At 44.7% G+C, this 27,306-nt stretch overlaps 1 protein-coding gene across 4 annotated transcripts in view; it reads right to left on the bottom strand.

Annotated features, from left to right (window-relative positions):
• Positions 1–27,306, bottom strand: part of R3HDM4 (R3H domain containing 4) — a 148,037-nt gene that overhangs the window by 4,554 nt on the left and 116,177 nt on the right. For 3 of the 4 annotated variants that reach the window (XM_075337878.1, XM_075337875.1, XM_075337876.1), the window contains one exon: positions 12,901–12,956. The exons of the other annotated variant lie outside the window; for it this stretch is intronic. In XM_075337878.1, the coding sequence (XP_075193993.1) occupies positions 12,901–12,956 (56 nt within the window). The remainder of the gene's footprint in view (positions 1–12,900; positions 12,957–27,306) is intronic. 4 annotated transcript variants of the gene reach the window in all.

Here is a 27,306-nt window from a genome sequence, read left to right as displayed (position 1 = left end):
GCTATCGGCGCGTCGTTTGCTCCAGCATTCGCAGCCGTGTGGGCACTCCAAGCTATTTCAGCTGGTTTAGCAAAAGTGGATGCTATCATACATCCAGCGGTGCCGCAAGTGGCGTCCCTTACCTCGCAGATGTCCGCGTTTGCGTCTTACGCTATCAATGCGGTCCTAGAATCTACCAGTCGCACCTCAATGGCGTCCGCCAATTCGGTGGTTTTGCGCAGAGCCTTGTGGTTAAAGGACTGGAAAGCAGATGCTGGTTCCAAAAAATGTTTAACCAGCCTGCCTTTATCTAGAGATAGACTGTTTGGCGAGCCATTGGCTGACATCATTAAACAGTCCAAGGGTAAAGACTCTTCTTTGCCCCAGCCCAGATCAAGCAAACCTCAGCAGAAGAGATGGCAGCAGAAGTTTCAGTCCTTTCGAGGTTCGGGCAGGACACAATTCTCCTCGTCCAAAGGGACTCAGAGGACGCAAAGAAGCTCAGATTCCTGGCGGGCTCAAGCGCGCCCCAAGAAAGCAAATGGAGGAACCGCTTCCAAAGCGGCTACCTCATGACTTCCAGCTCCCCCCCCTCCGCATCTCCGGTCGGGGGCAGGCTCTCCCGCTTTTCCGACATTTGGATGTCACAGGTCAAAGACCGGTGGGTGACAGACATTTTGTCTCGCGGGTACAGAATCGAGTTCAGTTCTCGTCCTCCAGCTCGGTTCTTCAGAACCTCCCCACATCCAGACCGAGCAGATGCCCTGCTGCAGGCGGTGGACTCCCTAAGAGCGGAAGGAGTAGTGGTTCCTGTACCGCCTCAGGAACAAGGGCGAGGGTTTTACTCCAATCTCTTTGTGGTTCCAAAAAAGGACGGCTCGTTCCGTCCTGTTCTGGATCTAAAGCTGCTCAACAAACATGTGCACGCCAGACGGTTCCGGATGGAAACCCTCCGCTCTGTCGTTGCCTCCATGTCTCAAGGAGACTTCCTTGCCTCAATAGACATCAAAGATGCTTATCTCCACGTGCCAATTGCTACAGAACATCAACGTTTTCTACGTTTTGTGATAGGAAACGAACATCTTCAGTTCGTAGCTCTGCCATTCGGTCTGGCGACAGCCCCACGGGTTTTCACCAAGGTCATGGCGGCAGTGGTAGCGGTCTTGCACTCTCAGGGACACTCGGTGATCCCTTACCTAGACGATCTACTTGTCAAGGCACCCTCTCAAGAGGCATGCCAGCTCAGTCTACATGCTACACTGGAGACTCTACAGACGTTCGGATGGATCATCAACTTTCCAAAGTCGAATCTGTCTCCGACACAGTCACTAACGTATCTTGGCATGGAGTTCCATACTCGAGCAGCGAGAGTGAAGCTTCCGCTGAACAAGCAGCGGTCACTACAGACAGGGGTGCAATCCCTCCTTCAGGGCCAGTCGCACCCCTTACGGCGCCTCATGCACTTCCTCGGGAAGATGGTGGCAGCCATGGAAGCAGTTCCCTTTGCGCAGTTTCATCTGCGCCCACTTCAATGGGACATTCTCCGCCAATGGGACGGGAAGTCAACGTCCCTGGACAGGAAAGTCTCTCTTTCCCAGACGGCCAAGGACTCTCTACAATGGTGGCTCCTTCCCACCTCATTGTCTCAGGGAAAATCCTTCCTGCCCCCATCCTGGGCAGTGGTCACGACAGACGCGAGTCTGTCAGGGTGGGGAGCAGTGTTTCTCCACCACAGGGCTCAGGGGACGTGGACTCCGCAGGAGTCCACCCTCTAGATCAATGTTCTGGAAATCAGAGCAGTGTATCTTGCCCTACTAGCCTTCCAGCAGTGGCTGGAAGGAAGGCAGATCCGAGTTCAGTCGGACAACTCCACAGCGGTGGCATACATCAACCACCAAGGGGGGACACGCAGTCGGCAAGCCTTCCAGGAAGTACGGCGGATTCTGATGTGGGTGGAAGCCACGGCTTCCACCATATCCGCAGTTCACATCCCCGGCGTAGAAAACTGGGAAGCAGACTTCCTCAGTCGCCAGGGCATGGACGCAGGGGAATGGTCCCTTCACCCGGACGTGTTTCAGGAAATCTGTCGCCGATGGGGAGTGCCGGACGTCGACCTAATGGCGTCCCGGCACAACAACAAGGTACCGGCATTCATGGCGAGGTCGCGCGATCTAAGAGCTCTGGCGGCAGACGCATTGGTTCAAGATTGGTCGCAGTTCCGGCTCCCATACGTCTTTCCACCTCTGGCACTCTTGCCCAGAGTGTTACGCAAGATCAGATCCGATTGCAGTCGCGTCATACTCGTCGCCCCAGACTGGCCGAGGAGATCGTGGTATCCGGATCTGTGGCATCTCACGGTCGGTCGACCGTGGTCACTACCAGACCGACCAGACTTACTGTCCCAAGGGCCGTTTTTCCATCAGAATTCTGCGGCCCTGAACCTGACTGTGTGGCCATTGAGTCCTGGATCCTAGCGTCTGCAGGATTATCTCAAGGAGTCGTAGCCACAATGAGACAAGCTAGAAAGTCGACTTCGGCTAAGATCTACCACAGAACGTGGAAGATTTTCCTAGCATGGTGCTCTGCTCAGGGAGTGTCTCCCTGGCCATTTGCATTGCCCACTTTTCTCTCTTTCCTGCAATCGGGGTTAGAAAAGGGCTTGTCGCTCAGCTCCCTTAAAGGGCAAGTCTCGGCACTTTCCGTGTTTTTTCAGAAGCGTCTAGCACGTCTTTCTAAGGTGCGCACGTTCCTGCAGGGGGTCTGTCATATTGTGCCCCCGTACAAGCGGCCGTTAGATCCATGGGATCTGAACAGGGTACTAGTTACTCTCCAGAAGCCGCCCTTCGAGCCTCTGAAGGAAGTTTCCTTTTCTCGCCTATCACAGAAAGTGGCGTTTCTTGTCGCGATCACATCGCTTCGGCGAGTGTCTGAGCTGGCAGCTTTGTCATCCAAGGCTCCTTTCCTGGTGTTCCACCAGGACAAGGTAGTGCTGCGCCCCATTCCGGAGTTTCTCCCTAAGGTCGTATCCTCGTTTCATCTTAATCAGGATATATCCTTGCCTTCCTTTTACCCTCATCCGGTTCACCGGTATGAAAAGGACTTACGTTTGCTAGATCTGGTGAGAGCACTCAGAATCTACATTTCCCGCACGGCGCCCATGCGCCGTGCCGATGCACTTTTTGTCCTTGTCGCTGGTCCGCGCAAGGGATTGCAGGCTTCTAAAGCCACCCTGGCTCGATGGATCAAAGAACCAATTCTAGAGGCCTACCGCTCTGCGGGGCTTCCGGTTCCTTCAGGGCTTAAAGCCCACTCAACCAGAGCCGTGGGTGCGTCCTGGGCATTACGACACCAGGCTTCGGCTCAACAGGTGTGCCAGGCAGCAACCTGGTCCAGTCTGCACACTTTCACCAAGCATTATCAGGTGCATACCTATGCTTCGGCGGATGCCAGCTTAGGTAGAAGAGTCCTGCAGGCGGCAGTGACATCCCCGTAGGGGAGGGCTGTTTTTGCAGCTCTAACATGAGGTATTTCTTTACCCACCCAGGGACAGCTTTTGGACGTCCCAATCGTCTGGGTCTCCCAATAGAGCGCTGAAGAAGAAGGGAATTTTGTTACTTACCGTAAATTCCTTTTCTTCTAGCTCTTATTGGGAGACCCAGCACCCGCCCTGTTGTCCTTCGGGATTTTTTTGTTGTTTGCGGGTACACATGTTGTTCATGTTGAACGGTTTTTCGGTTCTCCGATGTTTCTCGGAGTTAATTTGTTTAAACCAGTTATTGGCTTCCTCCTTCTTGCTTTGGCACTAAAACTGGAGTACCCGTGATACCACGGGGGGGTATAGCCAGAGGGGGAGGGGCCTTGCACTTTTTGGTGTAGTGCTTTGTGTGGCCTCCGGAGGGCAGTAGCTATACCCCAATCGTCTGGGTCTCCCAATAAGAGCTAGAAGAAAAGGAATTTACGGTAAGTAACAAAATTCCCTTCTTACTCTAACTTAACAACCTAACCTATTTGTTCCCTTCAGTTGGTCCTTTGGATGCTCCCCGTCTTCAGTGTCCCTAGTGTCCCTGCAATGTCTTCCACACAATACCAAGACGTGTGTTCAAATGCTTTAATTAACTGGGTGATTTCCGTCTGTGTGAAGATTTGCTCAATAAATGTTCTCCACTTTTTGAAAAATCTTTTAGTGGACTTCTCCTTATGTTTCTCCGAATCCAGTTTGTCGTACATCATTATTGTTTTTAGGGTATCAACTATTTCGGTTTTTCTCGGAGTCTGTCTTATCAGCCAATTCCTAAGTAGGCATTTCTTGACTACAAGCAATACTATGTGTATTACACCTGGAATGTGAGCACTTGCTCTGTCAGTTTCCGTAGGGGCTTCTATACAGTGAAACAAACAGGCCTGAGGGGTGACTGGTATAACTACTTTCCAAATCCTCAATATGTACTCCACCGCTTACTCCCATACCCCCCTCACCTGTGGGCATTCCCATATGCAGTGAAACAGTTTTGCTTTATGGAGTCCACATTTAGGGCAATGGTCCAAGAAATGCACTGGTGAGCTGTGGTATATTAAAGGCGTATGTTGCGTTGTGTACTAGCTTAAATTGCATCTCCCTCCATTGTTCATTTATCATTACTTTCTTAACAGATTCCAACCCCCTTAGAATTTGATCATAGATGTCCGGATCGCCCAGAGCCGTCTCCAAGGTTTTAAATATTTGCTCTTTCCAGGGGCCCTGTACTTGATCTCTCAATCGTTGGTATATGATCGAAAGGGATTCATGTTCCGCTCCCTGACCAATCAATACATCAAAACTCCCCTTCTTCTCAGCCTTCCCAACCTCTTTTACCACTGATGTGTAATGTGTTGTTATTTGTAAATATTGTAGGTAATTGTGATTTTCCATGTTAAATTTTTCCGATACCTCCGTCCAGCTGAGAACTCTCGCCTCCTCTGTTTTCAGTAAATCACCCAACCTCCGTATCCCCCTCTGCTTCCATCCTTGAAATAATTTGTTTTGAGACCCTTGAGTAAAATTTGGATCCTCCCACAACGGGGAAATTTTGAAAGACAATAAGGGAGTCTATACAGTTTTCTCAGTGCTCTCTAGGCCCCCACCGTGTCCTTTATTAAACAGCTGTTTCACGTACGTTGGTATTTTATCTAGCTTCATATGTAATACCACTACCAAGTTAAAAGGGCTTGTTAGCTCCCTCTCCAGCTGAACGTTAGAAAAGAAGGTTGTCCCATTGATCCAGTATTTTATATGTCTGGCAAGTGCCGCTAAGTTGTACAATCTAATCATGGGCATTTGTACCCCTCCGTCTTTTTTCTGTGGAGACAGCTTTGAGTAGGCTACTCTTGGTCTCTTTCCCTGCCATAAAAATTTTACAAACGCTTTTTGCAACTTGTTGATATCGGTGTGTTTCAGCAGTAAGGGAATAGTTTGTAGAGGATAGAGCAAACGGGAGAAGCTGATCATCTTTATGAGATGTGCTCTGCCAAACAGGGACAGGGAAAGATTTTTCCACCTGTCTAGCTCTTTAGTTATTTTTTCAATTAGGTGTGGATAGTTAAGTCTATATAATGACATTGAGTCTCTGCCTATTTTAATTCCTAAATAAGTGATGTAGCGCGGGGCTATGGCTACTTCTATTCCCTCACCTTGCCTATTTCCCAGGGGTGTCAAATATAGAATCTGACTTTTACTGATATTTATCCTGTAGCCTGAAAAGGAGCCAAAGTACGTCAGTTTGTCTATTACCTTCTTCAGATGGTTGTCTGGGTTTGACATAAATAAAAGCATATCGTCTGCAAAGCAGGTTAGTTTTATCTCACTATTCCCCACCTTGATTCCAGAGAAATCTTCTGATTTTATTAAGTATTGGGCTAGTGGTTCAAGGGCCAAGTCAAACAGAAGAGGGGACAGGGGGCACCCCTGCCTGGTCCCCTTCTGTAGCTGAAAAGATTTTGACAGAAAGCCCATTGTGGAAATTCTAGCTTCAGGCGTAGCGTAAAGTGCCTCCATATAGTTCCGAAAAGTACCCATTATGCCAAATTTATCTAATACTAGCCCTAACCAATGCCAATTTACATTGTCAAAGGCCTTTTCCGCGTCTAAGGTCAATAACGCAGGGTTCCCCTTTATCAGGCCCGGTCTCTTAATCATGATTAAGGGTGAGTGCTTTCACCTGAAACGCGTTGTGCTGGTCATGTCATTCTTTGTGTCTGCATGATAAAATAAAGACGTGATTTTTTTGCCTGAAGAGCTGGACATCCTCATCTTTTGCATGGGCCTGTATGATGAAGGGTCCGAGGGGTCTTTTCCTTGTTTGCGTATTACCTTTATATACGCCATATGGCCAGACTGTAGTAGAATTTTATTTTGGAGAGTGTAGTTGAAAACTTTTACTAAAGTGGGCATAACATCTTCCTGTAGTATTTTTTAAAATTCCCCCGTCATTCCATCGGGGCCTGGGGCCTTGTTATTTTTAAGGTTTTTCACAACTGTTCTCACTTCCTCCTCGTTTATTGGGGCATTTAACATTTCCCTGTCCGATTCCGTAATTGTGGGTAATGACAGATTGTTTAGGAAGATGCCTCCTTCTGTGTCATTTACTGGCCCTTGTTCATATAGTTTTTTGTAGAATTCTCCAAATATGTCATTGACTTTCTTTGGGTCATTGTGACTAGCCCCAGATGGGTCCCTCAAATGAGTTATGGATGTTAAAGGAGTTATTCCCTTTGCCATTCGTGCCAGAAGCGAACCTGCCTTGTTCCCGAATCTAAAATAATGTGATGCAATTCTCTGGCCCCTCATCCTCTCTGCCCTGTCCACCCACAAGTCAAATTCTGCTTTCTCTTTTATCCACTTGTTCCTATTACCAATAGATGGATTATTAATGTAGTTTGTGTATGCTTCTCTGGTCCTTCTGCTGGCTTCAGTGTATGCTTTAGTAGTTTTGTTTCGCAATGCTTTCACATATCCCATTATTCTTCCCCTTAGTACTGCCTTAGCTGCATCCCAGTATAAATGGGAGTTCTCCTCATGCGCCTTATTATCCCATGTATATTCCTGCCACAACATTTTTACCAGTTTTTGGAAGTTCTCGTCTTGGCCTAAGTGTGAAGGGAATCTCCATAGTATGTCTGTTCCCTTGAGGTAGGTTTCTTCTAAGTCTAGGAGTAATGGGGCGTGATCTGATATCACCAGATCTTGTATGTCGATCCTCCTCATTTTGTTGAGTAGACCCTGTGTTAGTAGAAAATAGTCTATTCTAGACCATGTGTTATGGACGTGGGAGAAATGAGTGTACTCTCGGTCTGCCGGGTGTGAGTTTCGCCAAGAATCTATTACGCTAGTATGTTCTGTGAATAGATTCAGCACCCTGTCATGTGTCCTGGCTACCATGCGTTTGTGTCCTGTGCCCGACCTATCTTCTCTGACGTTCATTACCGTATTAAGATCCCCTCCTATTATTATGTTCCTCTCAGGGTCCTCCAAAACCTGCCTCTCCAACTCCTGGAAGAAAATCTTATTACTCTCATTTGGTGCATATACATTATAGATTTTGAGTCGTCCACATGGGGTATCAAGCAAAGCTTTTTGTATTCTCCCATCTCCATCATTTTCCTGTGTTATTACCTTACAATTTGCCTGCTTATGGAGTAGTATTAAGACACCTGCTTTATTATTTTGGGCTGAGGATCCCATCACTTCTCCCACCCACATTTTGCACATTCTGGTGAAATCCTGATTTCTCAAATGGGTCTCCTGAAGTAGGGCAATGTCTACTTTAAGCTTCTTTAAGTGCCTCAATATCATTCGTCTTTTGTGTGGCGACTGCAGGCCTTTAACGTTCCATGACACAATTCGCATCCTTATATATTACTTGAAATCTTACTTCTTATCCTATCTTAACTAAAACCTTCTTAAAACCTGTCCACCGCATCTCTCTCTGGTGGTGCAAAAAAAAAAAAAAAGTCAATTAAACCAAGAAAATAACACCGCTATCCTATATCCTTTGTACGAAAACACAGTTGCGGACTTCACTTTTTTCCCGCATGTATGTAGGGACTCCTACTGATCCCTCTTTCGCTCCTCAAAATATGTATGCTAAACATAGCTTCAGAAATATATACAAGTATCCCCAAGCCCTGAGGACTGAAAGTAGGTTGAACCTCGACCCAGTATATAGAGGCTCATTCCCAGGAGAGATGAAGGAAAAGAAAAGAAAGAAAAAGGAAACAAGAGGAAGAAAAGAGGGAAGAATGGAGGAGGGGTCCAGAGGATGGTTATGGGAAGGAGAAGGGTCGTAAATGGGGAGAAGTGTGAATGGGATGGGGGAGTTGATTGGGACGGGTGGGGTGGGAGGTAGTTTGTGGGTGTGAGAAAATGTGTTTGGTGGGGGGGGCGGGCAGGAGAAAGTTTGTTTGTGGGTGGCAAAGGGGGTGTGGGCGGTAGGGGGTGGAAAGTAGTTTGTGGGTGGGGGAGTGTAGTTGGAGGGAGTGGGAGGGGAGTGTAGGTATGGGGGTAGAGGGAGGCAGTTATGTGTTGGAGGGGGGTGCGTTTGAGTGATGGGATAATAACGGGGTTGGGCAAGACAGCGAAAGAAGGAGGACAGAGGAAGAACGAAAAAGGAGAAAAAAAAAAAGAAAGGGAAAAGCGGGGGTATGGAGAGGGACTGTGGGTGTCTGGGTTATGGTAGAGTTAACGCTTTCAGGCCCACATCATGAACTCCAGACCCCCATACAAATCCCCCTCCCCCATCGCTGCTTTACAAACAGCATCAATACTTCACATTAATCATCAGCAATTTTGCCCCTGTAAGGGCTATTTTATGTCCTCAGCCTCTCTGGTGAGTAGCATCCCCACTCTTCGCCAGAGGCGACGCTTTTGCAAAAGTCTTGTCCAGGCAATAAGCTATGTGATCAGGGGCCGTGAATGTCTCTGTACCTCCTCCTGGGGCAAAGATTTTAAGGATGGCCGAGAATTGCAAAGCAAATTTTATCTTCTTTTTGAAAAGCTCTGTGCAGACATCACTGAAGGCTCTTCTTTTCTTTGTGACCTCCGCCGAATAGTCACTGAATATCAGAATCTTATGTCCTCTTACCACTGTGGGGGATGTCTTCTTCCGAAATGCTTGTAAGATGTTAGTTTTATCCACAAAGTTCAAATATCTGACAATCACTGGTCTGGGTCTTGGAGGTGTGTTTGCACTTGTGTGCTGGGCTGGGGGTCCCACTCTGTGTACCCTTTCAGCCTTGAGTGTATCAGCAATCCCCAGAGCGTGAGGTATGTCCTCCATGCATATCCCCATTAGCTGGTTAGGGGTGATAGTTTCTGGGAGCCCAATGATTCTTAAGTTGTTTCGTCTGGAGCGATTCTCGAGATCATCAATTTTATCTGCAAGCTGCTGGTTCAGCCTGGTGACTTTTTGCAGCTCGGCCTGCACCTCTCCCAGCTCATCCTCTGCAGTGCTGAGTCTATTCTCCACTGTAGCCAGTCTTTCTGATTGCTGTGAGATGGCTTCCTGCATTTGCTTCAGGGAATCAGACACTGTCTGCTCCAGCATTTCCTGAAGCTTGGGGGTTAACATCTGGGTGGTTATTAATGGTACGTACTCGGACTGGGTCTCAGTTCATAGTGGGGTACCACAGGGGTCAGTATTGGGCCCGCTTCTTTTCAACATATTTATAAATGACCTTGTTGGGGGCATGCGGAGTAGAATTTCAATATTTGCAGATGATACTAAACTCTGCAGGGTAATCAATACAGAGGAGGATAATTTTATATTACAGGGAGATTTATGTAAATTGGAGGATTGGGCTGAGAAGTGGCAATTGAAGTTTAATGTAGATAAATGTAAGGTCATGCACTTGGGTAGACGAAATAACATTTATGATTATGTACTTAATTGTAGAACACTGGGTAAAACAGACACAGAAAAAGACTTGGGTGTATGGGTGGATGGTAAACTTCACTTTAGTGGACAGTGTCAGGCAGCTGCTGCCAGGGCTAATAAAATAATGGGATGTATTAAAAGAGGTATAAGTGTTCATGAAAAAAATATAGTTCTACCTCTGTACAAGTCACTAGTGCGACCGCACTTAGAATACTGTGTACAATTCTGGTCACCGATATATAAGAAGGACATAGCTGAACTGGAGAGGGTGCAGAGAAGAGCCACCAAGATTATTAGAGGAATGGGTGGGCTGCAATAGCAAGACAGGTTATTAAACTTGGGGTTATTTAGTTTGGAAAAACGAAGGCTTAGGGGGGGATCTAATCACAATGTATAAATATATGAGGGGACAGTACAGAGACCTTTCCAAAGATCTTTTTACACCTAGGCCTGCGACTGGAACACGGGGGCATCCGCTACGTCTTGAGGAAAGAATGTTTAATCATAATCACAGACGAGGATTCTTTACTGTACGAGCAGTGAGACTATGGAACTCTCTGCCGCATGATGTTGTAATGAGTGATTCACTACTAACATTTAAGCAGAGCCTGGATGCCTTTCTTGAAAAATTTAATATTACCAGTTATGTATATTAGATTTTATGACAGGGTATTGATCCAGGGAACTAGTCTGATTGCTGGATGTGGAGTCAGGAAGGAAATTTTTTCCCCATTGGAACTTGTTTGCCACATTGGGGTTTTTTGCCTTCCTCTGGATCAACATGTTAGGCTACGGGTTGAACTAGATGGACTTAAGGCTACTTTACACACTGCGATATCGGTCCCGATATCGCTAGTGTGGGTACCCGCCCCCATCTGTTGCGCGACACGGGCATATCGCTGCCCGTGCCGCACAACATCGCCCAGAGCCGTCACACATACTTACCTGTCCGGCGACGTCGCTGTGATGGGCGAACCGCCTCCTTTCTAAGGGGGCGGTCCGTGCGGCGTCACAGCGACGTCACTGAAACGTCACTGAACCGCCGCCCAATAGCAGCGGAGGGGCGGAGATGAGCGGGACGTAACATCCCGCCCACCTCCTTCCTTCCTCATAGCGGCCGGGAGGCAGGTAGGGAGAGCTTCCTCGCTCCTGCGGCGTCACACGCAGCGATGTGTGCTGCCGCAGGAACGAGGAACAACCTCGTTACTGCTGCAGTAACGATAATTGAGAATAGACCCCTGTGTCGCCGATTAGCGATTTTGCAACGATGCAAAATCGCTTATCGGTGTCACACGCAACGGCATCGCTAATGCGGCCGGATGTGCGTCACAAAATCCGTGACCCTAACGACTCCGCATTAGCGATGTCGCAGCGTGTAAAGCCCGCTTTAGAGTCTCCCTTCAACCTTAAAAACTATGATGATGACTATGATGATGATCTTTACCACCTCATCAGCTAGGGACTTGTAAGAAATGCTGAGACCTGCAGTGCTTATCTCCTGCTCACCCCCTCCCTCCTGCTGGGTAAGCTGATTACCAGGTTTATTGCTTTTCCTGGGCTTGGTCACCTCGGGAGCCATTTTAGCATTAGCCTGCCTGCTCCTTTGGGCTGGGGAAGATCCCTGTCCTACAGTCCCCTTCTTGTGTACATACCTCTCCATTATGTCTGAGGGGCATGCACACTGTCTTATCTCCTCTTTCCCACCTCTTATCAGCTGGTTTGTGTGCTTGGGACTGCAGGGGTCTTGATAAAAGAAGCAGGAGCTCTTCTCACATGCTGCCTTCCATGCCAGCGCAGAACCCGGAAGTGATCCTTTAATTTTTAATGAGGAGGGTGATTTGAACTTTTAGGTTTTTTTTTAATTTCATTTTTTTTTTAACTTTTTTTTATTTTACTAGGTCTCTTAGGGGACTAAGCAATCTGCAATCAGCAATCTGATCGCTCTTCCATTTATCCAGATCACAGCTAGTCAACTGAAATCTGGAGATGCGCTTTACTCTCACACAGTGCCCTCTGCCGGCATTGAGAGAAAGTGACTCATGATAGCTACAGGCGTCATCACATGACCCTGTGCTATCATCGCAACCACCGGAAGTCACGTGATCACTGGAAAGTGTCTTAAAAGAGAACCTGTCCACAGGATTTTGTAGTCACTGCTGTAATAATGATTAAAGTGATACCTTTGATTAAGAAATCCACTTGGTTGTTCTTTTTTAATCACTATTTGAGGTTTTCTGCTAATTAGATTTTGATGCATTGTGCATGGAATTTCTCCTCCCTGTCTGTGATTCCCTGGCCTCTTTGCCTCCGGTCTGTGAAAGACCTGCCTTCCCTTTGACAGGTGACTGCTGGGATTTAATTCACAGAGCAGAGGATGGCAAATCACAAACATGGAGAAAACAATTAGTAGAAAATTTGCTGACTGCAAAAGCAGCACAAAGAAGATTTCTTCATCAAAAGGTATTTAATCAGTATTACAGCATCATTACAGCCATATATTTACATTACAAAATCGTAGTAGACTACGTCATGGTGTCCACCTGCAGAAAGGATATATGACCAAAAACGGTGCAAGACAGGACACAGTGTGACTCCATCTGCTCTGTTATAGTCAATGGCCCCATTGGCGCACAAGTCCGAAACCAGTTTTGTGGAGGAGTGTTTGAACGGAAGCGCCGATGGGACCAGTGAACGTAGGTAACGCAATGTGAAGTGGCCCTTAGGAGCATTGTACAGGTACCCTTATAGTGGTCAGTCATAGTGACTGGTTCTGTAATGCTACGTGTGTCTTTGTAATATGCGGCTAGATTAACATTACCAATATAAATATAGAATTTTACATAATTCCATCAGTTTGCATTCTTTCAATACAAAAATCACAATTGTAAAAAAAGAATGTGACTCCATTGCAACAGAAGTCTAAATTGTGTAGTGATGGAGGATAGAATTGTAATGGAGTACTTTCGTTCTCAAAAGGTTCGTACAACTATTCATTGCACATAAAAGTTCTTACTGGCAGAAGCAAGATCCATGTACTGACAGATCGCATGCAGCAGGAGGCGATGGTAACTGGGAAAAAAAACACATTGGAAACAATAAGACTGAAGTATGAACACAGGATTCACTTAATCCTCTACAGAGATTCACATACAGCATTGTGTCAAGGCATGCTACTTGGAAATGATAATACAAGAATATAAAATTAGCAACTATCTACAAAACTATGCACAAGATACTATTTTTTTGTGGACTAGTTTACCATAAGATTTAGAAAATTATACAAGTGTAGCAGTTTCCAAACAGATTTAATCTTAAAAAGGTGTCTATCTGCAAATACACCAGTAACTTTGTATGGTTCCAATTTGCAGTATGCATGCTCATTCTGTATTTACCATGTGGCTGCTCACACTGTTCTACATATTTCCAAAAGTTGTCAACTTCAGTGCTGAAATCAGCCATTTCTTACTGATTTTGACCTTCTGAATTCAAACTTTTAGTTGGCTCTTGTTTGTATAATATCAAAGCTTTCCTTTTTCTGTTACATATAATTAATGCTGTAAAGTTTCAACACTTTGAAACATTATTATTTCTGCAAATCCAAAAAATGCATAATATTATGCCAATTTTCACATTTTTTTTGAGGAAAACTTTGCAACAGTTGAAATAACTAAAAACATGTCTAAATACGGTTGTGACATAAGCAGTTATAGAAATTGCACTACAAAATGTGTTCATCAGTGATAAACTTTGCCCGTCTCTTGTACTCCTGCATTGGATCTTCTGTTACAACTGTCAAACAGTAATCTGCAAGCTTTATAGATTCCATTTTTGTTGATATACTGTATTTTTCGGACTATAAGACGCACCCTGGTTTTAGAGGGGGAAAATAAAATTTTAAGCAAAAAACGTGGTCATGACACATTGTTATAGGGCGAGGATCTGCTGCTGACACTGTTATGGAGATAATCTCCCCAAATTCTCTAACTCAGGTACCCCATCCTGGTAATGATCCTCCTGCCTTGTGTATATATATATATATATATATATATATATATATATATATATATATATATATATATATATATATATATATATATATATATATATATATATATATATATACACCCATACACCTCATCCTGGTATAGCCCACATCCTGCTATATACTGCCATCCTGGTATGTGATCTCATCCTGCTATATACCCCATCCTGGCATATGGCCACATCCTGCTATATAGCCCCATCCTGGTATGTGCTCCCATCAGGGTGGATAAAAATCAATGTTTTTTTAAAAAAAAAAAAATAAATAAAATCGGATTTTTTTGATTTAAATCGGATTTTTTTCAATAAACTGCTTTTTGAGGAAAATATTTTACCATCCAAAGGTTCTTCCATCATGAGATAAAGCTGAGTTGTTTAACTCAGTAGAATAAAGGCTGTATATGTGTAACATTCACAATGCCATGCTCTTCCAGAGGTTTCTGTAGGATTAGTGGGCAGTTTCTCTCCTATATTATCACAGACGCTCGCTTTACTTACGCAGTTCTCAAAACTGAATTTGAGTCCGCAGAGGTCCCAGCCTCTTCTTCACGGCAAAAATATTACAACATGAACAGAGTTGAGAAAAAGACCTTAATCCTATTGTTCTACAAACCTATGAATACAGAATCAACCCCTTCAGTGCCAAGTCCAAGAAGTTAGACAATATGTTTCTGATTGTTTGGAGTGGAATAGATCTGCACAACACAAGAAGAATGTGAATCTAAGTGTGAGGAGGAGGAAGGGCAAGCAGACAAGAAAATGAAAGTGAAACTTTGAGCACAATACTGCAGCATAGCCACAGACAGACAAGTCTGAATATTTTAATGAAGCTCCTTCGCCTATCGGTAAGACAGGCATGCGTGCAAAATGCAAACGATGCAACAAAGAGATGCAAGGCCTGGTGGCACGAATGAGGCAACATCATGAGAAGTGCGGTGATGAAGATGACCAAAGAAACACTTCTGAACAGGCAGGATCTTCAGGTTGGTAAACATTTTTATTGAATCCTATTTCTAAAGACTGAACTGTCATGTGTGAGAAAAATTATATTTCTTATTATTACTGCATGTTACTGTCCTTTGGTACAGTTATGAAGAAAAACAAATATTCATTTTGGGGCAGGGGCAGTGATGTGTTGTGTACAATAAGCAGAAATTGTATAATAAACAATAAAATAACAGCATTGACTTTTTTTGTTTAGGGGAATTCATGGATTCTGGAAACTATGCTGCACCTCCAAGATCACCATCATCCTGTTCTACAGTTTCAGAGTTATCCATCCAGGATAGTGCTTCATTAGCAGCAGCATCATCATCAGACACCCACAACCACCTATCACCATTACCCAAAAGGAAGAAAAAACCTTTACCTCTTGGAACCACCATAGATAGGTTTGTGATAAGAACTAGCAGATTAGAAAAAGAGTTGATTGCATAAATAAACTGGGCAATTTTTTCATCAATGAACTCTTCTTTCCGTCTGACTGAGAACCCACATTTCATTAATATGGTTCAGTCACTGAGACCAGGATACAGTCCACCCAGCAGAGCTGATGTTGCAGGGAAACTGCTGGATCAAGTGTATGACAGAGAAATGGAGCAATGTGCAACAGCTCTGGAGGGTAAAATTGTTAACCGAAGTATTGATGGGTGGAGTAATGTCCACAATGATCCTATTGTATGTGCTTGTATAACAACAGAAGAAGGTAAAGTCTTCCTTGCACAAACAACTGATACGTCAGGAAATGCACACGCAGCAGAATACTTACAAGAAGTGGCAGTAAAAGCTATAACGACATGTGAACAAAAATTCAAATGTCTAGTACGCAGTTTGGTCACTGACAATGCTGCAAACGTATCCAAGATGAGAAGAGATTTAGAAGAACAGGGAGGGAATACAAAGCTGCTAATAACATATGGTTGCAGTGCTCATTTGCTGCACCTCTTAGCCAAAGACTTAAGTGTTCCAGAAATAAAGGCTAATGTTGTTGAAATTGCTAAATACTTCCGTAATAATCATTTTGCTGCAGCAGCTCTGAAAAGGATGGGTGGAACCAAGCTAACGCTCCCATAAGATGTTAGATGGAACTCTGTGGTGGACTGTTTTGAGCAGTATATCAAAAACTGGCCTATTCTGATGACACTTTGTGAAGAAAATCGAGATAAAATAGATGGCACTGTCACGGCCAAAATCCTCAACATTGGGCTTAAGAGAAATGTTGAACATATGCTGAGCTTCCTGAAACCCATCTCTCAAGCTTTAAACAAAATACAGAAAAATAGCTGTTTTATTGCGGATGCTGTTGAAATTTGGAAGGAACTGAGTGAACACTTAAAAACAGAACCACACATGGACAGAATTAAATTACAAGGAGTAAACAAACGAATGGGACAAGCACTGACTCCAGCTCATTTTTTGGCAAATATTGTCAATATCCAATATCAGGGTCAAAACCTAAGTGCTGAGGAAGAGGAGTTAGCTATGACATGGGTATCCAGCAATCATCCATCTTTAATGCCAACTATAATAAACTTCAGAGCTAAGGGGGAACCATTCAAGAAATATATGTTTGCTGAAGATATTTTAAGGAAGGTCACACCAGTAAACTGGTGGAAGTCACTTAAGCGCTTGGATTTAGAGACTGTTCAAGTAATGATTTCACTTTTAACAGCAGTAGCTTCTTCTGCAGGTGCTGAAAGAATATTCTCTTCCTTTGGACTCATTCATTCTAAATTGAGAAATCGGTTGGGACCCAATAAAGCAGGATAGCTTGTTTTTCTTTTCCAGATTATGAATAAGAACAAAGAAGATGATGATGATGATGAAGATGACGACAAGTGAGCTACAGAGGACAGCAGGGACAGTAGTATTTAAGTTTTTCATGTGTCGGCTGGGCTGACAGTCTAAAGGCTACTTTACACACTGCGATATCGGTCCCGATATCGCTAGTGTGCGTACCCGCCCCCATCTGTTGCGCGACACGGGCATATCGCTGCCCGTGCCGCACAACATCGCCCAGAGCCGTCACACATACTTACCTGTCCGGCGACGTCGCTGTGACCGGCGAACCGCCTCCTTTCTAAGGGGGCGGTCCGTGCGACGTCACAGCGACGTCACTGAACCGCCGCCCAATCGCAGCGGAGGGGCGGAGATGAGCGGGACGTAACATCCCGCCCACCTCCTTCCTTCCACATAGCGGCCGGGAGGCAGGTAGGGAGACGTTCCTCGCTCCTGCGGCGTCACACGCAGCGATGTGTGATGCCGCAGGAACGAGGAACAACCTCGTTACTGCTGAAGTAACGATAATTGGGAATGGACCCCCGTGTCGCCGATTAGCGATTTTTCACTGTTTTGCAACGATGCAAAATCGCTAATCGATGTCACACGCAACGGCATCGCTAATGCGGCCGGATGTGCGTCACGAATTCCGTGACCCCAACGACTCCGCATTAGCGATGTCGTAGCGTGTAAAGCCCGCTTAAGTTTCTTAAAATATATATATATTTTGTTTAGCCAAATTAGTTAACAAACATGGATGTTTGTTTAAGCAAATAACTTATGCTGTAATGTTGTTATTGTTTCAGTTGAATAAATCTATTTAAATTGTTATTAAGGTCAGGATTATTTTTCTCCTTCCTAAGTACAACAGAACAGTGGTGTCCAAATATGAATGATTAACCCATTAAACTGGGGAGAAAAAAGTAATATAAAAAGTGATTCTAAAAATCTTCATCTACTTGCATGTTAAAGTAGCAAGAACTAGTTTAGGTAGAAACTTTGATTTAAATCACTGATTTAAATCAAGCCTTACTGACTAGTGATTTAAATCGTGATTTAAATCGTGATTTAAATCAGTTAGATTTAAATCAAATCCACCATGGCTCCCATCCTGCTATATACCCCCATCCTGCTATATACCCCAATCCTGGTATGTGCTCCCATCTTGATATATACCCCCACCCTGCTATATACTCCCATCCTGCTCATAATATACCCCCATCCTGGTATATGCTGTCATCCTGCTATATACCCCCATCCTGCCATTTGGCCACATCCTGAGGTACACAAAAAAAAAAAATAAAAAATTAAAACGTTTATACTCCTCTTTCCTCGCTCCACGCAGCATCGCTCATCCTCCAGTCAGTGCCAGCAACAGCGCCGCTTACCTGTGTGGAGCAGGCCACACTCTCTGCAGCCAGCACCGCCATCTCCTCCTGTCTGCCGGCCGCGGCTGCGTGTGGACACGTGCACACAGTGATGACGTCATCGCTGTGAGCACCGAACGTCTCCACACAGCCGCGGCTGGCACAGACAGGAGGAGATCGCGGTGCTGCAGGGAGCGTTGTCGGTGAGTGTACTGATTCACTGCACCCCGCGCTGATGATGCTGATGCGTGGGGGGCAGTGAATACGGCCACACATGATCACTCCAGGCTGTAGTTGCCAGGGGTTATCATGTGGGTCGGCTGTTTACTATGCGCGCATCCCCCGCCCATCACCTCGCCCACCTGTCAGCGTCGGCTTCAGCGCTGAGAGATGGGCGGGAGGATGGGCGTGCATATGAAATGAGCAGGCCCACATGGTCACGGAAGGCTGCTGCAGCCTGCTCATGCCCACGATGACCTGCTCCACCGCAGCACCCTCATTCCCCGCAGCCCTACGTTCAGACTATAAGACGCACCCCCCAAATGCGTCTTATAGTCCGAAAAATACGGTACTTTCTCCATAGCTGCAATATCTTGGGGAAATCTCTCATCGTGCTGGTCACTCACTGCTCTGCAGTTTGGTGGAAAAAGGATGATCAATTAAATTAATTAAAAATTAATCTTTAAGGACATGTTACAACCAAGATCCTTATAGGTTTTGAGGAGATTTTTCACCAACTCTTCATAGTTATCTGCTCTGGAGTTTCCCAAAAAATAAGTTACCACTAATGCGAATGATACAAAGTAAGGAAAAGGCTTCATGGGTAACAAACAGAGAAACTCCTCATCTTGAAGAAGCTTACAAATCTGAGGTACCATAAAGACTCCTGCCTTTATTTTTGCTTCACTCAAGCTTGGAAATGTACCAATGAGATACTTAAAAGGGAAGGTGTCGCTTTTTTATTTTTATATTAATAATAGTGATTATGAAAAAGTATTTTTAATACAAAATTAAATTCACTATTTAGTTTTTATTTAATTCTAGTTTTACGGAAACACTGGGCACTGCCATCTTGGATTTGCTCGACAGTTGAACGACAGTTACTCACCTCAAATACGGCAGCGCCTGTGCATAGAAGACAGTTGTCGGACTCCGACCTTTATGTGGGGACACAGGGGTCAGTGGGTGCTCTCGTTCGCTGACCCGGCTGCCTTTAGAAAGACAGCATGGCCCAGGACTCACCCCAACTGAACGCCCGACTTCCTTAAAGAAGTTGTCCAGTTACCAAAACGGATTTTTTTTTTCTCAGAAATCTTGCTAATATGTGCCTCTCTCCACATCCATTATGTTATTTGAGCAATATTACCTTTTATCATGCCCTAACAGCACATCCTCATTTCTGGCTCCAGCTCTGATGGGGTTAATCTCTCTCCTGACTTCAGTTCCTACAACTCCCATAATTCTTTGCGGCTGTAGGACTGTATCTAACACACCCACTCAGCTCTCCACTCAAAGACTCCTCCCTTCAGTCTTCTGTTTATCAGCCGGCACTGGAGTCAGTTGACTCCTGATTTCACAGCTCGCACACGCTGAGATGGATACATGTTAACAGCAGTCACTGCCTGTTTCCGATCACGTGTGACCGTGTGCAGGCTGTGTGGTCAGCTGACACCAGTGTCGGCCAATTGCTTGTTCTGTGTCCTGCTGCATCCATCGCAGCGTGTGCGGGCTGTGAGGTCAGCTGAGTTCGGCTGTGTGGTCAGGAGTAGGGATAAGTGAGCAGCAAAATGCTCAAGTGCTAGATTAAAAAATAAAAAAACAACCACAAAAGACCATAACACAACCCTAGAGTTAGGGGTAAAAAAAAAAAAAAAAAAAAAATTGACATGGGCTTCGCCCATATTTTTTGTCCAGCCAGGTACAACTAGGTAGCTGGGGATTGGACTCCGCTCGGGAGGATGGCCCAAGCTTTCTGCCCCCCCGCTGCGAATTGCAGTCCACAGCCACCCCAGAAAATGGAGCTTTCATAGAAGCACCATCTTCTGGCACGGTATCCAACTCTTCCAGTGGCCCAGGTGGCACGCTGGGTAATAAGGGGTTAATAACAACTTTGTTTTACCAGCTGCTATAAAGCCCAAGATTCTTATTGTCAGGCCAAGTTTGACCCGGCCATTAAGAATCTCTAACAAAGGGTTAAAAAAAAAAAAAAAAAAAAGACATCACAGAGAAAAAACACTTCATTAGAAATAAATACACAGACACATAAGGGACTCCATCTTTATTACTCCCTCTCACCCCTCCACGATAGAGAGATTTCTGTACTGACCATGCCAGGAGCGAGAGCGGGAAAAGCGAGCGAGAGAGCAAGAGAGCGAGGGAGAGAGAGTCCTCCTCCTTATACCCGAGCTCTCCATTCAGCCCATTGGGGTCTTTACGATTGGTGGATAAGACTGAGCTCTTATTGGCTAGATTTCAAGCTGTATACAAAATATCCCTAGTAGTAGTGGTCTCTGGCAGAGACAGCTAAGTTACATCGCATCTATCAATACACATAGTAATACAATGGGACGTTCGCATAATTGATTTGTCTGGGTATCTGACCTTCAATGGCCAAGGCAATAAGATCTGTAACACTAGACTCCTAAAGGTGGTGTCACACACAGCGACAACGACGTCGCTGCTACGTCACCATTTTCTGTGACGTAGCAGCGACGTCCCGTCGCTGTCTGTGGCATCCAGCAACGGGCTGGCCCCTGCTGTGAGGTCGCCACTCGTTGCTGAATGTCATGCTTCATTTTTTGCTTGTCGCTCTCCCGCTGTGAAGCACACATCGCTGTGTGCGACAGCGAGAGAGCGACGAACTGAAGCGAGCAGGGAGACTGCTTCTGGCAGCCTGCGGTAAGCTGTAACCACGGTAAACATCGGGTAACCAAGGGAAGCCCTTTCCTTGGTTACCCGATATTTACTTTAGTTAAAGCGTCCGCCGCTCTCACGCTGCCAGTGCCGGCTCCCTGCACACAGCCAGAGTACACATCGGGAAATAAGCAAAGGTTTTCTTATTAACCCGATGTGTACTGTGGCTATGAGTACAGGGAGCCAGCGCTAAGCGGTGTGCGCTTGTAACCAAGGTAAATATCGGGTAACCAGAGAAGCACTTTGGTTGGTTACCAGATATTTCCCTTTGTTACCAAGCGCAGCATCGCTTCCACAGCGACGAGTGTCGTTATGATCGCTGCTGCATCTGCTGTGTTTGACAGCTAAGCAGCGATCATAACAGCGACTTACAAGGTCGCTGTTGCGTCACAGAAAATGGTGACGTAACAGCGACGTCGTTGTCGCTATGTGTGAACCCAGCTTTAAAGTCTTGTAGAAACAATGAGGGGCTTATTCCCCGTTTATAAACAAACTATCATCGTGTGTGGCTGAATTTTAAGAAACTTAACCCATGCTAGGCACTGACAGAGTCTGTGTTGTCACAAACTATACTTAACACAGACAGCTTCTGCTGTGAACTGGACACACGCCCTGGACAGCAAAGCACTGCGGGCGGGCGTGCAGCAGAGCACAGTGGGCGGGCGGGCGTGCGGCAGAGCCCATGTGGGGAGCACTATGCAGCAGTCCTCAGTGACACATTAAACATTAGGTTTACTTTGCAGTCACCAACAACATGGCTCTGCACAGTGAGCCTAAACTTAATCTTCCCTTTTTCTTTTGGAAACAAGCAGATTGAGAGGGGAAGGTGACATCACACACAGGAGAGCAGATTCCACCCACTTTTACTGCAGCTGTAATGTGAGCTAGTTCTACAGTAGGATTTCACCAGCTGCTCCCCCTAGTGTTCGAGTGGAAAATATCAAACTTAAAAATATATATTATATATAGTTTTTTCAATTAAAGACATATTTAACCCCATTACGACCGCCTTCTGTATTAAAACGGCAGCAAAAAAAGGGTACTTATTCTGATCTGCTGTTTTAAAACAGCAGTCAGAAAAAGGTAAATAGTGCCCCCCAGCATTGCAAAATCTCCGGGGCTTCAGCTACCGGGGGTAGCTGAGACCCTGGAGATCATGATTCGGGACATTTTTTCCGGTCCTCAGTCACGTGATCAGGCCCTGCCAGGTCACCCCCTATTCCCCCCGGTGTCCTCCCATACCTTGTGCAGCGCTGATCCCCCGCGGCCCCCTCCTTTACAATGCACGCTGCTCGCATGCGCACAGAGCGGCTGTCAGCTCAACTTCCTGCTTTCAGAAACGCTGGCTGGCTGCTCGCACTCTGCTGCAATGACCTGGGGAGGGTAGGTGCAGATTCTTTGAACCCACTCTCCTCACATGGAGTGTCTGCACTCCTAGAAAATGGGAGATACGTTGCATGAATGTGCCCCCATATTTTAGAAGGTCCAGAATCGTCGTGGGACTTCCAAAATGGATTATAGCAGACCCGATTTTTTTTTTTCATTTCAATAAATTGGTGAAAGAGGGAATGTTTTGGGGAGTGTTTTTTCAAAAAATTTTTTTTTTTATTACTGTCAATTAGTTATGTCGGGTATCTGATAGACGCAGTGACATCACTAACTGATGGGCTTGATGCCAGGTGGCGTTACAGCTGGTATCAACCCAATTTATTACCCCGTTTGCCACCGCACCAGAGCAACGGGATGAGTTGGGGTGAAGCGCCAGGTTTGGCACATCTAATAGATGCACCACTTCTCGGGCGGCTGCGGCCTGCTATTTTTAGGCTGGGAAGAGTAGAATAACCATGGGTCTTCCCACCCTGAAAATACCAGACCCCAGCTGTCAGCTTCACCTTGGCTGGTGATCTAATTTGGGGGGGGCTCCATGTTTGTTTGTTTTTTTTTAAATTTATTTAAAAATAGTAAAAAAAACCAACAAAAAAAAAAAAACAAAAAACAACAGCTTGGGGAGCCCTCCAAATTGATCACCAGCCAAGGTGAAGCTGCCAGCTGTGGTTTGCAGGCTACAGCTGTCTGCTTTACCCTAGCTGGCTATAAAAAATAGGGGGGACTCTACGTCGTTTATTTTCTTTTCTTTTGGCTACATACAAGGCTAGGCACCCTTTAGTGCCACATGAAATGAATATGCAGGGGTTGGGACGTTATATATATGTTTGACATTATCTATTCATCCATTATAGCATTTTACGGTGTGCCCACAATCAGGGTTTGCAACGTTTTGGGCGCAGAGAGTTTTCCCTGCATCCATAACGCTGCATTGTGCAGTAGAAGCACAGTGGAAGGATTTTTAGAAATCCCATGCCCACTGTGCTTCTTTTCTCTGCAGCGTAAACTGACCTGTCGTGCAGCTTCTTGAGCCTCAGCATGTCAATTTATGCTGCGTAGACAAGAGTGCTCTCTACAGGTAGAATAGAACTAAAATCCACAGCAGCCTGAACGCAAATTGTGGGCACGGGCAGCTGCGTTCTCCCGTGCACAACACTCACATCTCTGCAGGAAGGCTGACACTGTGTACTAGACGCAGTGTCGCTGGATCATGGCCACATAGCCTAACAGTGAGAAATTTGTTGCTACAGAAACATTTTTGTGAAGTATCTGTGGATTCAAAATGCTCACTGTAGGCCTGAATAAAATCCTTGAGGGGTCAAGTTTCCAAAATGGGGTCACTTGTGGGGGTTTTCTGTAGTATAGGTACCCAAGGGGCCCTGCAAATGTGACATGGTGCCCGCAATTTATTTAAACTTTTCCAAAATTCAAATGGTGCTCCTTCCATTTCAAGCACTCCTATTTATCCAAACAGAGGTTTTTAACCACATGTGGGGTATAACTGTGCTCAGAAGACATTGGATAACCTGTGGGGTCCACTTTTTGTTGTTGCCTCTTGAAAAGTGAGAAATGTGATGCTAAAGCAACGAGCGAGTCTCTGAGAGGTAATTATTATGGGGGACTTTAACTATCCTGATATAAATTGGGGAACAGAAACTTGCAGTTCCAGCAAAGGAAATAGATTTTTGATAACAATGAAAGATAATTACCTTTCACAAATGGTACAGGACCCCACAAGAGGGGGAGCGCTACTAGACCTTGTACTAACCAATAGGCCAGACTGCATATCAAATATACAAGTTGGGGGTTACTTGGGGAATAGTGATCACAAAATAATAAGTTTTCATGTATTCTTTAGTAAGATGTCTAGTAGAGGGGCTACAAGGACACTAAACTTCAGGAAAGCAAATTTTAAACGGTTGAGAGATGATCTTAGTGCAATAAACTGGGATGATGTACTAAGTAATAAAAGTACACAAAGCAAATGGGAGACTTTTATGAGCATCCTGAATAGGGCTTGTGCAGAAAATATACCCTATGGGAACAAACATGCTAGAAATAGGAGGAAACCCCTATGGCTAAATAGAGCTGTAAGGGAAGCAATAAAAGAAAAACAGAAAGCCTTAAAAGAATTAAAGAGGGTAGGTAGTGATGAGGCATTATATAATTATAGAAAACTAAATAAAATATGTAAAAAGCAAATTAAGTTAGCTAAGTTTGAGACAGAGAGACTCATTGCGAGAGAAAGTAAAAATAATCCTAAAATATTCTTTAACTACATAAACAGTAAAAAACTGAAAAGTGATAGTGTTGGCCCCCTTAAAAATAGTCTTGGTGAAATGGTGGAAGGGGATGAGGGTAAAGCCAACCTGCTGAATGACTTTTTTTCTACGGTTTTTATACAAGAAAATGCCATGGCAGATGACATGACCAGTGATACCATAAATTCACCCTTGAATATTACCTGCTTAACCCAGCAGGAAGTACGCCGCCGCCTCGAAATCACTAAGGTTGACAAATCTCCGGGCCCGGATGGCATACACCCCAGAGTACTACAGGAATTGAGTTCTGTGATAGATAGACCATTATTTTTAATCTTCTCAGATTCCTTAATAACAGGGTCGGTACCGCAGGACTGGCGCATAGCAAATGTGGTGCCAATATTCAAAAAAGGGACAAAAACTGAGCCGGGAAATTATTGGCCGGTAAGTTTAACCTCTACGGTTGGTAAAATCCTTGAGGGTTTCTTGAGAGATGCTATACTGGAGTATCTCAAGAAAAATAACCTTATGACAGAGTATCAACATGGGTTTATGAGGGATCGATCCTGTCAAACTAATTTGATCAGCTTCTATGAAGAGGTAAGTTCAAGCCTGGACCAGGGAAATGCAGTGGATGTTGTGTATATGGACTTTTCAAAAGCTTTTGATACGGTGCCACACAAAAGGTTGGTACATAAAATGAGAATAATGGGGATAGGGGAAAATATGTGTAACTGGGTTAAAAACTGGCTCAGTGATAGGAAACAAAGGGTGGTTATAAATGGTACGTACTCGGACTGGGTCTCAGTTCATAGTGGGGTACCACAGGGGTCAGTATTGGGCCCGCTTCTTTTCAACATATTTATAAATGACCTTGTTGGGGGCATGCGGAGTAGAATTTCAATATTTGCAGATGATACTAAACTCTGCAGGGTAATCAATACAGAGGAGGATAATTTTATATTACAGGGAGATTTATGTAAATTGGAGGATTGGGCTGAGAAGTGGCAATTGAAGTTTAATGTAGATAAATGTAAGGTCATGCACTTGGGTAGAGGAAATAACATTTATGATTATGTACTTAATTGTAGAACACTGGGTAAAACAGACACAGAAAAAGACTTGGGTGTATAGGTGGATGGTAAACTTCACTTTAGTGGACAGTGTCAGGCAGCTGCTGCCAGGGCTAATAAAATAATGGGATGTATTAAAAGAGGTATAAGTGTTCATGAAAAAAATATAGTTCTACCTCTGTACAAGTCACTAGTGCGACCGCACTTAGAATACTGTGTACAATTCTGGTCACCGATATATAAGAAGGATATAGCTGAACTGGAGAGGGTGCAGAGAAGAGCGACCAAGATTATTAGAGGAATGGGTGGGCTGCAATACCAAGACAGGTTATTAAACTTGGAGTTATTTAGTTTGGAAAAACGAGGGCTTAGGGGGGATCTAATCACAATGTATAAATATATGAGGGGACAGTACAGAGACCTTTCCAAACATCTTTTTACACCTAGGCCTGCGACTGGAACACGGGGGCATCCGCTACATCTTGAGGAAAGAAGTTTAATCATAATCACAGACGAGGATTCTTTACTGTACGAGTAGTGAGACTATGGAACTCTCTGCCGCATGATGTTGTAATGAGTGATTCACTACTAACATTTAAGCAGAGCCTGGACGCCTTTCTTGAAAAATTTAATATTACCAGTTATGTATATTAGATTTTATGACAGGGTATTGATCCAGGGAACTAGTCTGATTGCCGGATGTGGAGTCAGGAAGGAAATTTTTTTCCCCATTGGAACTTGTTTGCCACATTGGGTTTTTTTTTGCCTTCCTCTGGATCAACATGTTAGGCTACGGGTTGAACTAGATGGACTTAGAGTCTCCCTTCAACTTTAAAAACTATGATACTATGATTTACAATATGGCGACCTAAGCTTATCAAATTCTGTGAAGTACTCATGGATTCAACATGCTCACTATGCACCTAGATAAAAGCCTTGAGGTGTCTTGCTACCAGAATGGGGTCACTTGTGGGGGACCTCCACTGTTTAGGCACCTCAGGGGCTCTCCTAATGCAACATGGCATCCGATATTGATTCCAGCCAATTTTGCAGTCAAAAGGCACTCCTTCCCTTCTGAGCCCTGCCGTTGATTTCTATCACATGTAAGGTATCTCCAAACTCTGCAGAAATTGCATAATAAATTTCATGGTGATTTTTTTCCTGTTAGCCTTGTGAAAAAAAAGCTACCTGGTTGAAGTAACAATTTTGTGGTAAAATTTTATTTTCATGGCTCAATGTTATAAACTCCTGTAAAGCACCTGGGGGTTCAGGATACTCACCAAACATCTAGATAAATTCCTTGAGGGGCCTAGTTTCCAAAATGTGGTCACTTGTGGGGGTTTTCTGCTGTTTACTTATCTTAGGGGCCCTCCAAATGCGACATGGTGCCCGCAATCTTTTTCAGCCAAATTTCCTTTCCAAAATTCAAATATTGCTCCTTCTGTTCCAACCCCTTCATTTGTCCAAACAAAGGTTTCAGATGTGAGGTATCACCGCGCTCAAAGAAAATGGGTAACAAACGTTGGGGGTCAAATGTTTGGAATTACCTCTTGAAAAAGAAAGAAAATTGATGCTAAAGCAACATTTTTGAGAAAAAAAA

Source organism: Anomaloglossus baeobatrachus, chromosome 1, assembly GCF_048569485.1.
Source record: "Anomaloglossus baeobatrachus isolate aAnoBae1 chromosome 1, aAnoBae1.hap1, whole genome shotgun sequence".
Taxonomy (NCBI): Eukaryota; Metazoa; Chordata; class Amphibia; order Anura; family Aromobatidae; genus Anomaloglossus; species Anomaloglossus baeobatrachus.
The sequence above is the reverse complement of the archived record's forward strand: the minus strand, read 5'-3'. Positions and strand labels throughout refer to the sequence as shown.